General features: G+C 48.2%; 1 protein-coding gene across 3 annotated transcripts; it reads left to right on the forward strand.

The window, feature by feature from the left end:
- The first annotated feature begins 222 nt into the window (after nucleotides 1-222).
- LOC119820543 (cytochrome P450 2F2) lies at nucleotides 223-13,533 on the forward strand. Of its 3 annotated transcripts, none has more exons than XM_038338996.2 (10): nucleotides 223-367; nucleotides 1,841-2,031; nucleotides 2,122-2,284; nucleotides 4,580-4,729; nucleotides 8,935-9,095; nucleotides 9,574-9,750; nucleotides 10,148-10,289; nucleotides 11,014-11,201; nucleotides 12,291-12,432; nucleotides 13,048-13,533. In XM_038338996.2, exons 2-10 carry the CDS (start codon nucleotides 1,861-1,863, stop codon nucleotides 13,227-13,229), a joined length of 1,476 nt encoding a protein of 491 aa, XP_038194924.1. In that variant the 5' UTR covers nucleotides 223-367; nucleotides 1,841-1,860; the 3' UTR covers nucleotides 13,230-13,533. The 3 variants fall into 3 exon arrangements, with proteins under 3 accessions (XP_038194924.1, XP_038194922.1, XP_038194923.1); XM_038338994.1 differs by lacking the exon at nucleotides 223-367 and adding an exon at nucleotides 390-532; XM_038338995.2 differs by lacking the exon at nucleotides 223-367 and adding an exon at nucleotides 525-608.
- The last annotated feature ends 884 nt before the right edge of the window (nucleotides 13,534-14,417 follow it).

Here is a 14,417-nt window from a genome sequence, read left to right on the forward strand (position 1 = left end):
AACCGGCCTTACGCAAGGCCCCTTGGCTGGAGTGGCAAAACTGGACTTGAACCTACAAACATAGAACAGAAGAGGCCCAAAACAGGACTCGGTCCGGGACTGGATCTTCAACACTCCCTCCCTGGCCCATTATTTTCTTGGCCAACACCCCGTAACCGCACCTCCTCCTCTTTAAGAACCAGGCTCAGAGTTGAGAAGCCTTTGCCCTATTCCAAGGCAAATAGCAAGCACTGGCCACAGCGAGGAGATTTAAGGTCAGCCTTTGGATCAGGAGGCCCCAGTCAAGCACAGAGGGCTCTAGAGGTGTGGCCCCCACTCGCCCCACCGGGCCAACTGGCTGAGAGCCCAGGGTCTGTCTACAGGAAAGGTATGATGGGCTGGTAGGAGGGGACTAAGCACAGGGAGGCACCAGGCAAGGGGGCAGGGCAGAGGAGGGGCGTGGAAAGGGACAACTTAAGAGCAGGTACCCCCCCCCCCATACCCCAACACACACAAGAGCTTCAGAACATTCTTGCAGAATACTGGGACACAGGTGAGGGGTAGCTCCCAAGAGAGGGCACGGATTTCATCTCGGAGGAGCTCTTCTGGGACTTTGGTGTCTGTCTCAGGTTGTGTCTGCCGATCTGTCTATCCTCCCTCAGGCCCTGTGAGGAGCAAGGCTCAGTCCCTCATTCTCCCATCAGTCCCTCCTTTTTATTCATTTTTTTCTTCTTAACATGACAAATAGCAATATCATGTGTGTGATTTTAATGTATGTCTTTTAGGAGCCTTTATTTTGTAGTATCTATCTCTGGGTAGTTTGGGGTTTTGTTTTGTTTTTGGGGGTTTTTTTGTTGTTGTTATTGTCTGATTTGATTTGAGCTAGTTTTTGTTGTTGTTGTTGTTGTTGTTATTTGAAGGGGTTGTTTTGTTTGATACAGGGCTTTGATGCATAGTCCTTGGCTTACTGAAAACCCACTATATTAAATAAGGCAAGCCTCAAACCTTTAGTGGTCTTCCTGTTTTTGCCTCCCTAGTGCTGGATTGCAGGCATGCGGCACTGCGTTTAGCCTGTCGCTGTTTCTGGGTATGCATATCTGACCTAGGTACAGCAGTGCTTGCCTGTAATCTCAGCACAAGAAGCTGGGGCTGGAGGATTGGTATGAATCTGAAGCCAGCATGGCTACGGAGTGAGACCTTGTCTTACTAAATGTGTGTATCTGTCTTTTCAACTCCATCTCTCTTCTTCTCTCTGTCTTACACACTTGCTCACTCGCTCTCTCACCTGTCAGCTTCTCTCCTGTGACTTTACTCTTCTTCCCTTCTTTTATAGAAAAGTCTTAATTTGTCTGTACCCGTCTGCGTGTCTGTCTTTTGTTATTTCTCTTTGTGAGAGCCAGTGCTTTGATGGATGGTTTGAAATGGACAGATGAGAGACAGATACGAGATGATAGATAGATAGATAGATAGATAGATAGATAGATAGATAGATAGATAGTAGATAGATAGATAGATTGATTATATATCTGTATGTGGATAGATAGATAATACAGCTACATAAACTGATAAGACATGGATTGCACTGTTTCCCATTTCGTCGTCTGTGTACTCCATCTCTGTTTCTTAGGTAACATCTGTCTGCATCTGTCTGCACCCTCGTTTCTCATGCTTACATTTTGGCAATCTGTCTGCATCCTCGAACACCCTTCTCCCTTCCTTCCTCCTCTCCCTCTTAGCCCTCGGATCTCACTTTGCATCTCCTTCTCTTCACTACCCCTACTGCCTGGACCCAGGAGAGGAAACTTCCAGAAGACTGTAACGGAGGGCTTCCACTCTCTCCCTCTCCCTTTGCCCCCTACAGGCACTGCAGCTGCCTTCAGCATGGATGGTGTGAGCACAGCCATCTTGCTTCTCCTCCTGGCTGTCATCTCTCTGTCCCTGACCTTCACCTCATGGGGCAAGGGCCAGCTGCCTCCAGGACCCAAACCTCTCCCCATTCTGGGAAACCTGCTGCAACTTCGCTCCCAAGACCTGTTGACCTCACTCACCAAGGTGCTGGGGACTTGCCTTCGGTCAAGGGCAATGGGGAGGGAAGGGGGCCCCATGACCAAGCCCCCAGTAAATGCTCTCTCCTGCCTCCAGCTCAGTAAGAAGTATGGGTCCGTGTACACAGTGTACCTGGGGCCTAGGCGAGTGGTGGTCCTCAGTGGATACCAAACTGTGAAGGAGGCTCTCGTGGACAAAGGGGAGGAGTTCAGTGGCCGCGGCTCATACCCGGTCTTCTTCAACTTCACCAAGGGCGATGGTAAGCCTGTCCCCATCTCCTCTATCCTCTAGACTTTTGCAGATCTAGGTAGGGAGCAAGGGTAAGAGATGTCATCTCCATGACATTCAGAGCTGCAGATCTCACTAACGACCTCATCAAGGAGAAGAAGTGATCCTTGGGGGGGGGGGTGGAACCTATCCTGCCCCAACTCCCATTTCCACCATGAACTGAATAGCCATACCAACCTCCATATCTGCTTGATCCAACCCCTTGTTCACCCCAATCCTTACTCTGTCTAAATCACATCATCAAATTTCCATTCAGTCAAGTAGCCAAGTATTGACCTTTGTCCCCTCCTGTCTACCTCAACCCAACCCCTATCTCTAGCAGACCTACACCCATGTTTCCCATTTCAAATTCCATATTATTTGGGGAAAGGGATGCTCTTTGCATGGTTTTTGAGATAGGATCTGTTTGCACCTGTCTGCATTACCCTACACTGCGAATACAGTCATGGTCACACCCAGCAAACATGGGTATGGGGTATAGAACTCATATCCTCATGCTTTTGTGAAAAACATCTTACCCACAAAGCTATCTCCTTACCCTGGTGGTCCTCATCCTCCTTCATCTTCTTCTCTCTTCCTCAATGACTAATTCTCGACTATGTCAAAAGGAATCAGCACTTTTCTTTAAAGAAATCAAAGACTTTACCCCAAGATTCCTAGTTCAATGAGAAACACAGACCATCATGAGACTGTGACATCCCAACATGGTCAGAACTGGGCTGGGGAGCTGCAGGAACCCAAAGGAAGTACCTGACCTAGCCAGGGAGGAATTCCTGCCCCAGAGGCCCTCCTATCTGATACCTAAAATGATGAAGATGACTAGTCAGGTCAAGAGGGGGTGAAAGTGTTCTAGAGCTGAGGAGATGACTGTGAGGATAAAACACTTGCTTCAGAAGCTTGAGGTTGAGAGTTCGGATTCCCAACACTCACGTGAATGCCAAGTGGGCATAGCTACTGTCTGCAATCCCAGCGCATGGGAGGCAGAGACAAGGGATCCCCAGAGCTGGATAGCGAGAATAACTGGGTTGGCAGACTCTGGACTCAAGTGAAAGGCACTGCCTCAATAAACAGATGAGGAAGGTGATCGAGAAAGACCGTTGATATTAATAAATAATAATAATAGTAATAGTAATAATAGTAGTAGTAATGATAATATGGGGCCAGGGAAATGGCTCAGGAGGTAAGGGTGCTTGCTGCTAAACCTAAGTACTTGAGTTCAATCCCTGGAGCCCATATGGTAGAAAGAGAAATCTTATTTCTGCAGGTTATTCTCTGACTTCCATGACACATATGTACCCACACTCATACACACACACACACATACATAAAATAAATAAATGTAACAAATAATAATAATAAAAGTACAGGTAGAAACAAGAGTCAGGTATGGCATCCCATCATTGTAATCCCAGCATTTGATGGGCAGAAGCACAGGAATCTTCGCAAGTTCAAGGTCAGCCTGGTCTACATGATGAGTTTCAAGCCAGCCAGGGCTACATAGGAAGACACTGTCAAGAACAAAAGTAAAAGGGGTATCTGAGATGTGGCTCAGTGACAAGGTACTTGCCTGACATCTGCATAGCCTTTGGTTCAATCAGTCCTAGTACCCAAAAATCAAAAAGCAGAGAAGAGCCTGAATTCTGCAGAGGGTTGTGCAAAGGCTCAGAGACCAGGCTCATTCTGGGTTGAGCTCCTGGTGTCCCAGTATTTACTCTTCTTGCTTATCTCTCTTATTTATGCACTCAGTTGTCAATAAGCAATCATCAACAGGTCTGGTGACAATGCCAAGGTCACAGTGGCACGAACTACAGGTCTTCACCCTGCCTTTCTGATAGCCTGAAAGGACCAGGTCTTTAGAGGGGAATCAGGAGGTAAGGTGACCCGATAAGAAAAGTCCAGAACCCTGTAGTACCCAAAGGGAGCAGCTGACCCAACCCTGAGGGTCAGGAAAGCCTTGCTGGAAAATCAGAGATGAGATTCTAAACTGAATCCTTCTTTTGCATATCACTTTTTTTTGAGACAGGGTTTCTCCGTGTAGCTTTGGAGCCTGTCCTGGAACTTGTTCTGTAGACCAGGCTGGCCTCGTACTCACAGAGATCCTCCTGCCTCTGCCTCCCAAGTCCTGGGACTAAAGGCGTGTGCCACCACCACCCAGGCTGAACCCTCACCCAACAGGCCATCAGGAAGAGATGACTCTGATCGATAGCTGTGTTTTCAGGATGGGCTGATTGACTGTTGAGTTTGCCATTCTCCTTCACCTCCCCAGGCATTGCCTTCTCCAATGGAGAGCGCTGGAAGATCCTCAGAAGGTTCTCTGTACAAATCCTGCGCAACTTTGGGATGGGAAAAAGGAGCATCGAGGAGCGGATCCTGGAAGAGGGAAGCTTCCTGCTAGAGGTGCTACGGAAAACGGAAGGTCAGACCATGCCCCGGGATCACATCCATCCTACTTATGAGCTCCAGAGCCTGGGTGTGAACAGAAACACTTGGAGGTCTCTCTATGCCCATGGTGGGAACTTTCCCTCCTGGGGGTTAATGGGCATGGGAGTCTTAAAGGTTCCCCTATGGTCACAGCTCTGTTGTGTTGCCTGCAGCACTCAGAGTCCAGTTGGGCTGGAGAGGTGGCACAGGTTAGGAGCAGGTGTTCTTGCAGAGGGCCCAGGTTCAATTCCCAGCACCTACATGGTGCTTCACCACCTTCTATAGCTCCCGTTCCAGGAAATCCAATGCCCTTTCTGACTTTCACAGACATCATTCATGTACACACACACACACACACACACACACACACACACACACCACACACACACTCAGGAAAACACTCACACAAAATAAAATGAATAAATCTAACTTAAAATGTTGGGTAAAATCACCACAGCTGAGCCTGGAAGTGGTAGTGCATAGCCTGGAAGTGGTAGTGCATAGCACTTAGGAGGTGGAGGCAGGAGGACCAGGAGTTCAAGATCATCCTTGGCTAAGTAGTGAGTTTGAAACCAGCCTAGGATACATGAGATCGTGTCTCAGAAAAATAAAAAATGGCAGAGGGTGAGGAGCAAGTGTACTGGAGTGATGGTCCAGTGATCAAGAGCACCTGATGCTCTTGCAGAGGACTTGAGTTCAGATCCCATCACTCACGTGGTAGTTTGAAACTTCCAGCTCCAAAGGGTCCAACATCCTCTCTGGCCTCCACAGATATCAGCACACATGTGCACATACACAGAAAGATACACACACGTACACACAACTAAAACTTAAATACATATATATGAATATATATGTATATATATATTGGTTTTACCATTTTATTTCTCATGGGGTTTATAATTACTTCAGTTTTAATTTCAGAATAACAGCCATAAATATTAATTCACCCCAGATTCTGAAAAGCCTCTAGCATACGTTCACATATACCAGGTACTTTCTATTTTTCAGACATCTCACCAGAACAATCCATCTTTGGGTGTTTCCTGTTGACTTCATATGGTTCGCCTCTCTATTTGTTAGTTATATTACTTTATAAGAGAAAAACTTTAAAGAAAGAAAACACAGCCACCACAGAACTGAGGATTGGCTCAGTGGTGGAGCCCCTGCCTAGGATTCCCCAGTGAAGGGCTGGGGTGTGGCTCAGTGGGAGAGCCCCTGCCTAGAGTCCCCCAGTACAAGTCTGGGGCCTTGGCACGGGGCTGAAGTACTTGCCTAGTGTGCACAAGACCTCAGTTCCCTCTCAGCACTACAAAGTTCAAACAAAATCAGTCACCTACGGCTCCAGGAACCTTAGGTATGGTCATCTCTTTGAAAATTCATTAGCACTCAGAAGGCTGAGACAGGAGGATGATGAATTCAGAGCCAGTCTTCACTGCACAGCAAGATGTTGAGGGAGGAAAAAAAATTATATAAGCCGATGAAATCTCCTTATCTGCTCCATTTTACAGAAGAAAGTAAAATACAGAATGCTAAAATAGCAACCTTCTTCCCTGCTCTCCAAATCTTACTGGCTTTAGAAAAAATAATAATGATGATAATATAACATATGATGATAAAGAGATTGCATGTGATGTAAGTGAACTCATAGCTGCTCATTCTGGTTTCTTGACGCTCTGACATATCACCACGATGGAGATAGTGAGATGGGTCAACAGACAAAGGCCCTCAGCTGCCTAGCGTGGCAGCATGAGGTCAGCCCCCGAAGCCCACACAGTGGAAGAAGAGAGCATGTTCTCTGGCCTCCCTTTGCAAGCCATCACACACAAAAAAATACATAAAATTTTAACTCTTACATTTATACAAATGTAGTAGCTTAATACAACATCAATTCTGTTCTCCCGTTTGTTTTAGCTAGGTTGTCACTCTGTAACCCAGGCTCGCCTCAGACTCTTAGCGGTTCTCCTGCCTCAGTCTCCTGTGTGCTTGGATTAAAGGTGTGAGATGCCATGCCCAGCCAGATTCATTCTCTCATACGGGTCTATGGGTCTGAAGTAAAGGGTGGATCGGCAGGACTCTCTCGCTCTCTCCTTCTTCTCCTCTTTTCCTTCTCTCTTTCCCTCTCTCTCTCTCCCTCTCTCTATTATTATTATTATTATTATTATTATTATTCCTCTTTTCCTCAACATACTTTTTATTTTCAAGACAGATTTTTCTCTGTATCCCTAGCTGTCCTGGAGCTCACTCTGTAGACCAGGCTGACCTCGAACTCAGAGATCCACCTGCCTCTGCCTCTGAGTGCTGGGATTAAAAGCATGAACCACCACCAACTAGCGTTGTTTTATGCCCACTTAACTTTTCTTTATAAGGACCTTCCTGAGATTCACTCAGGTAATTTAGAATAATTTTGCTATTACAAAATAAACTTTTGAGATTTGTATGATCTTTTTAATGATGTGTCTGGAGGGAGGTATGCGCACATAAACCCAGCTGCCTGAAGAGGCCAGAGGCATCATGTGCTGCCCAGCGTAGGTCCTAGGAACTGAACTCAAGTCCTCTGCAAGAGCAATACATATTACTAACCACTGAGCCATTTCCCCAGCCCTATTACAAAACTCTTAATAACATCACACCTAAAGTAAGGTTCTTGGGGTGGGGATATGGACACCTATGGTGTCCATTATTCAACCTACCACAGCAGTGGGCTTTGTGGTGATCCCGAGATGGATCAGGCCTCAGCTATAGATTTCCCAGTTACGCATTCCCTGACTCTGCATAACAGCTCCACGAGGACGGGACTAGCACCAAGCCCACTATACAGATGAAAACTGAGGTTCAGGGAAAGGAAAGACTTCAGAGTCCACACCAGAATCAAAGCAAAGTCAAAGGCTACCTTCAGATCTTGCCTTCCAGACTGTGCTTTTATGTCTTAGACACTGTGTTGAAACGTTGGTTTTGTTTGTTTGTTCATTTTCAAAACAGAAACTCTGTAGCCCAGGCTGGCATGGAACTCATAATGAACCTCCTGCCTCAGCTTCCCCAAGTGCTGGGATTACAGCTGCAACACCTGACCTAGCATTTATTGCTCTTATTGTATCCTGTAGTAGCCAATTAGAGGCTAAACTATATTTTTGTGGTCTATACTGCGATAATGTTGTCTTCAGCCATTGTGTGTCAGACTGCACTGTGTAGACTGCTGATCTCCGATGGTGACTTACTATGTGTCACCTCTTCTGTGGCCTAGATATGTGTCTAGGATGTAACAGTGTGTTCTGTACTATCCAGTGAGCTGCTGTGAATTACTGTTGCATGTTGTGAGGCAGGAGGATGGACTCTGTGCTGACATCACAAGGCAGCACACCGTGACTGTGTCTTGCTTGGGATGTTTGTGTGCTGTGTTGGTACATGTTGGGTTTGTCTGGTAGGTTAGGGGTGTTTTGTTTTGTTTCTTTCGTGGAGACGAGGTCCAAGGTGGCCTCAACTTACTAGGCAGCTGATTCCTGCCCCCACCTCCCAGGACCTGAAATTGTAGATCTAAACCATTGTAACCAAATATCTATTTTCTTTTTAATTTAAGATTTATTTATGTGTACATGTATTTGTGTGAATGTGTGTCAACAATGTGGGGGTGCCCACAAAGGCCAAAAGGAATTGTCAGATACTCTGGAGACAGTTACAGGCAATAGCAAGCAGCCTGATGTAGTCTACCTGAGATAGCTATCCAGTCCCCAGTTGTCTGGTTTTGACACAATTTGAGCCTAGAGTCCTGGCTGAACTTAGAGTTGCAGCCATCCTCCTGCCTTAGTCTCTTGCCTGGGGAAACAGGTGCTCACTGCCCTTGCAGGCTCTTTGGCTGTACTTAAGGTGGTTTTGTGAGTGTTTATTGTGATAACTAATGTTGGCATACCCTGTATTGTGGGTGGTGTAATGTGTCCAAGAACAACCTGTGCTTGTCTTATTAGCATTCTTGTTCCTCAGGATAAGGTGAGCTGTGTGTTGTGGGTGACATTGTCAAATACTTTGGGAGTGTTGTCATATTGCACACTGAGTGGCCACATGTGTGTGTTCTGGACTGGAAGATACCGTGTCATGGGTGGGTACACGTTGAGTAAACGGGAGTTGTGACAGCACTTGGTTTGGCTACTGCGAATGTTATACTGCCAAAGCAGGACACTGACCCACTCCGCCTATCCACCTCAGGCAAGCCCTTTGACCCCGTGTTTATCCTGAGCCGGTCGGTGTCCAACATTATCTGCTCCGTCATCTTTGGAAGTCGATTCGACTATGACGATGAGCGCCTGCTCACCATTATCCGATTCATCAACGACAATTTCCAGATAATGAGCAGCCCCTGGGGCGAGGTCAGTACTCTGAGGTCAACCAGATGCGGGTAGGGGGTGCCCACGGGGTCCAACCGTGGAGAAAGACGCTGCAGGGACTGGAGAGGAGAAACAAGCCTATCATCTCAACACTAAGGAGACTGAGGCTGGAGGATTGTCACGAGTTCCAGGTCAACCTGGACTTGGTAGAGAGAACCCCACCAGTCAGTGATGAAGAAAAATAACTAAGTAGAAACCAGCAGAGAAGAGATGTAACTGGCCTGCTCTGCCCCACTCTTACTTTATAACCCCCCCCCAGATATTCAGTCAACCCATCCTCCTCCACCCCGCCCCCTCCCTCCCACTCTCTTTCCACCCTTGCAGAACTTGGCAGCCCCTACCAAGACCTGGTCAGAGCCTATTTGATCTGATGACCTTACTTAGCCCATGAGCCCCCAATCAGACACCCTATTGAGTGCCTTGCTTCCTGAAGCCCCGCCAACTCTGCTCCTTCCCCCAGATGTACAACATCTTCCCGAGTCTCCTGGACTGGTTGCCCGGGCCTCACAGGCGCATGTTCAGGAACTTTAGAGGCATGAAAGAGCTCATCGCTCGCAGCGTCCGCGAACACCAGGCCTCTCTGGATCCCAACTCTCCCCGAGACTTCATTGATTGCTTCCTCACAAAGATGGCACAGGTAGCTACGATATCAAAATCCTCCCTCTGGGCTGGTCTGATCCTCTCCTACTGCCCTGGGGCCTCAACCTACGGGGACCTTAACTTGAACAGAGTCTGGGAACTTATTTCCTGAGGAGAAGCTGTGGCACCTGGCCCTGCTGGACTTCTGCCCAGAGCCACTGCCAATTAACAAATCATTAAGCTGTTGTGGTTTGCCAAGGTGTCCAACAAGGGCCTTGCCCCTTTTTATCTCTCCTTGTACACACCTCACACTCCTCTGCTCCCAGGAAGAAAAGTCAGCTCGAGAGAGGGACAGAACTGGCGCCCCTTAGCGGTAGTATTGGAGCGGGTCACACAGGTTCCAAAGCATAGGATTCCCCCAGGCCCTGGCTCATGGCCCCTTTCCACCCCCACAGGAGAAGAAAGACCCACTGAGCCACTTCCAAATGGATACCCTGTTGATGACCACACACAATCTGCTGTTCGGTGGCACAGAGACCGTGGGCACCACGATGCGTCATGCCTTCCTTATTCTCATGAAGTATCCCAAAGTACAAGGTACAGGGATATCAAAAGAGCCGCTCAACACTCTCCGTCCCTTCTCTCCCTCTCCCTGTCCCGAGGGTTTATTGGAGCCTTCTGCTAATGCACCCTCACATACAAGACAAACCCACTGAGAGAGACTGACACCAGGATGACCCTCAGGGTCCAGACCCGGCATGGTGATCCTCTTTCAAATCAGGCCTGTGTAGTTTTGGCCCCGCCCACAACGCACGCGACTGTCAGGCCTCTGAATCCTGCTCCTTCTGTCCTCATAAAACCCCATCCCTAAGACCGAGACACAAGGTCTGCTGAGGACACCGACCTCTTCTGAATAACAAGACCTCTAGCACAACATGTGAACAACCTCCCCCAGGCTCCACCTCCCGGTGTCTCCCTGGCTTTGCGGGAGATCTCTAGCCTTCCCCTGCACTGCCCACCCACTGGGTCCAAGAGCCTCAAAAGAGGGTCCTAGGATCCAGGTAGCCCTGAAGCCCATCTACACAAACCCACACACCGAAACCTTACAACAACCATCATTTGCCCTCTCTCGAAAACGACCGCTTGGAAACCCAGACTAGCCAGAAATTGCAGCTATCTTCCTGCCTCAGTTTCCCCCGTGCAATGATTACAGGCCACAACATGGAGCTAGGGAAGCTTTGACTGTCCACTGGTGCAAATCTGTTCCAGTCCCAATGCTCCTCAGGAACCATCATCCACTCCCTTCCTCTGTCACCCCCAGCCCGCATACAGGAGGAGATTGACCGCGTGGTGGGGCGAGCCCGGATGCCATCGCTGGAGGACCGCATGAACATGCCTTACACAGACGCAGTGATCCATGAAGTACAGCGCTTCGCAGACGTCATCCCCATGAACCTGCCTCATCGCGTCATTCGAGACACGCATTTCCGCGGCTTCCTGATACCCAAGGTGTGCAGGGTAACCTAGGACTAGTATTGCAGAGTGAAGCTGCAGACATGGAAAGTTGCTTGTTTCTAAAATTTTTTAAACACTTTTTTCCAATTTTAATTTGATTTTTAATGTGTATGGCTGGGTGTTTTATTTGGAATGTATGTCTGTGCACCAGATGCATGCAGTGCCCAAGGAGGCCAGAAGAGGGCATTGTGTTCTCTGGAGCTGGAGTTACATATGGCTGGGCACCACCATGTGGGTGCTGGGAATCAAACCCAGGTGCTCTTCAAAGGCAGCCTGTAACCCTTAACACCAGAGCCATCTCCTCAGCCCTGTTTTGTACATTTTGAGGCAGAAGTCTCTTGTAGCCCAGATTGGCCACAAACTCCCTATGTGACTAAGAATGAACCTGAACTCCGGATCATCCTGCCTCTACTTCCTGTGTGCTGAGATAACAACATTGGCCACTTCAGCCATTTCAGAGTCTTAGAAACAGTCTTTCCCAGAAACCCTTCCCGCACCATTAGAACGCCATACTCCTTCCCCATCTCAAACCCCTACCTTGGACCCTCCCCAGAATCAACAGGGTTTGGGACTTCATCTGAACATCTATCTCCTGAGGGCAAAACACCATTCTTGGAGGACCCCTCCCTCAGAACCCCTACATCTGCTCCTTCAAAGCTCAGGACCAAAGGTTTCTCGGATCTCAGCAGCAGCTATCAGCACCTATCTCTAGGAACCCTGGATGGAGTCTGTCCACCCTTCTCAAGCCCCTAGAAGTTCCATCTTTGCAGCATGGAAATCTGGGTTTCAGGGAGACAGAACAACCCTCTTCTTCCAGAATTCTTCCAGAATGGAGAGTTATCTTAGCAGTTTTAAGAGCACTGGCTGCTCTTCTAGAGGATGCAGGGATGTGGACTGGATTCCCAGCATCCACATCACAACCCCCATTCCAGTTCCAGGAGACCAGCCTCTCTCTCCTGACCTCCTTAGCACTTGCACCCGCGTGGACACATATCTACATGCAGGCAAACACTCAGACACATAAAATGAAAATAGTAAAATCCTCAGGAGGTCTACATTGACTCTGCCTCCTCCTCCACACAGGACACAGATGTCATCACGCTTCTTAACACCGTGCACTATGACTCTGAACAATTCAAGACGCCTCGGGAGTTCAATCCCGAGCATTTTCTGGATGCCAATCAATCCTTCAAGAAGAGCCCTGCCTTCATGCCATTTTCGGCTGGTAAGAATGGAGCCGCTCTGTTGAACCATACTCCTAACCCGACTCTGCAAGCCCTCTCCATCCCGTCCCATTCTCAGCTTTCCTTACAGAGATTCCCCTTTTCCGGTTTGGCTCCTGTAACCCCCAAGTGGAAGCCCATTTATTTAAGAAGATTTTCAGACTCTCCACTAGGTGGAGAGCTTGGCTCTGCTGTTCCTTACTCTGCCTTGCCCGCTGACAGCAGGGGAGGAGGAAGGGGGCGGGGAAGGGGAAAGAGGGCAGGAATCCTGTTTACTCAGCAGAGAGGACAAAATGAGGGGTAATGTCAGATAAGTTACCGTGTCGCCTTTTGTGTGCCCCGATACCTCTGGGAAGGGGCAGCGGCTGAGAGTTGGACTCCATAGCCAGATCATACCGGATTGATTGCACCCCAGCTGTGTCTCGGCTGTGGGAACGTTCGAATACAGGATTTGAACCCAGCCAGCTACTTAGGCTTCATTTTCCCCAAAACTCTGAGGCCTTTGTCGGTAATATCGCCAGCCGTTATCTTCAAACCCACAAATTTTCCTCTGAGCATATGCGAGTGCAGCCCCACACTCTACTTCACCTTTGCTCTTGGCCCTCCCACCCACGCAGGACGCCGACTGTGTCTGGGGGAGCCTCTGGCGCGCATGGAGCTCTTCATATTCCTCACCTCCATACTGCAGAACTTCACGTTGCAACCGCTGGTGGAGCCTGAGGACATCGACCTGACTCCGCTTAGCTCAGGGCTGGGCAATTTGCCCAGGCCTTTCCAGTTATGTGTGCAGGTTCGCTGAGTACTGCGCCCAGGGACTGCTCGGTCCCTCTTCCAGCTGATTCCACTGTCGTGGGCCTCCATCAGGGTCTCTACCACATTCTCTTTCCTAACCCCTGGGCCTGGCATATTGGTCCTTTACCCTCCTATCTTAAACCTGTCTTCGAGGGAAGAATGACGTGGCAAAGGGGAATTGCAGTCTTATACCCACAGAACCTACTCTGTAACGTACCCTTTCCTGGGCTTTTTGTATCATTTCCTAATAAATATCTTGACCATAGATTTATACCTGACTTTATTAAATTAATAAAGGAGAAAACCCTTTATGGCAGTGATTCTCATTCTGGGGGTTGAACGACCGATTCAAGAGTACGCCTAAGACCATCTGAATATCAGATATTTACATTATGATCCATAACGGTAGCAAAAATACAGTTATAAAGCAGAAATGAAAATAATGTTATGGTTGGGAGTCACCACAACGTGAGGAACTGTATCAAGACGTCACAGAATTAGGAAGGTTGAAAACCATTGTTTTATGGTGAAGAGATCTGGATGCTGAGAGAGGTGGAGACACGCCCATCCTAAGCCCCGCCTTCCTAAATCCTGCCTATTCTAAATCCCTCCTGGAGTCACCAGTTGCAAAATCAAAGACTTGTGTGAGCTACGGGTTGAGTTCAAACCACCTTAACTAGACATTGTCCTTAGTTAAGTTTTTGAAAGTGTTGAAAATATGTCTCACTGATGCTCCTTACCCACGTGTATGATGCCCACGTGATCCAGTCTCCAGGACAGCAAACAAAAGGGGGAGGGCTAATGTTTTCGGAAGACCAGCTTGAAAGCAAAAGTTGTGGGGGCCTAAAGACAGACAGGCAGAAAAACCCAGAAAGAGGCAGAAAGCTACCAGGAGACATAGCAAGCAGGGGGCCTGCAGGATTGAAGTCAGTGAACCTGAGGGGCTGAGAAACAATTACAATGGCTTACACAGTGCTTCCTAAGGAAATTCTCCCTATGGAACAAAGAAGCGTTGTCATTATCTGTTTGCAGACCAAACTGAGACCCAGAAAGGGGAGGTGGTTTTTCCCAGGTCACAGCATCAGAAGTGAGTAGAGCTGGGATCTAAACCCTGATGCGATGGCCACAGAGACGGCAGTCCCAAACACCGCCTTTTTGGGTTTTTTTTTGTTTGTTTGTTTGTTTTGTTTTGTTT

The sequence above is a fragment of the Arvicola amphibius genome, chromosome 8 (assembly GCF_903992535.2).
Source record: "Arvicola amphibius chromosome 8, mArvAmp1.2, whole genome shotgun sequence".
In the NCBI taxonomy this organism is placed as follows: Eukaryota; Metazoa; Chordata; class Mammalia; order Rodentia; family Cricetidae; genus Arvicola; species Arvicola amphibius.

Excerpts from the sequence above, each read along its gene's own strand:
- LOC119820543 (XM_038338996.2), top strand. The coding sequence starts at position 1,861 with ATGGATGGTGTGAGCACAGCCATCTTGCTTCTCCTCCTGGCTGTCATC. Across the intron at positions 4,730-8,934 it reads GGTGCTACGGAAAACGGAAG|GCAAGCCCTTTGACCCCGTG; the intron begins GTCAGACCATGC and ends TATCCACCTCAG. Across the intron at positions 9,751-10,147 it reads TCCTCACAAAGATGGCACAG|GAGAAGAAAGACCCACTGAG; the intron begins GTAGCTACGATA and ends CCACCCCCACAG.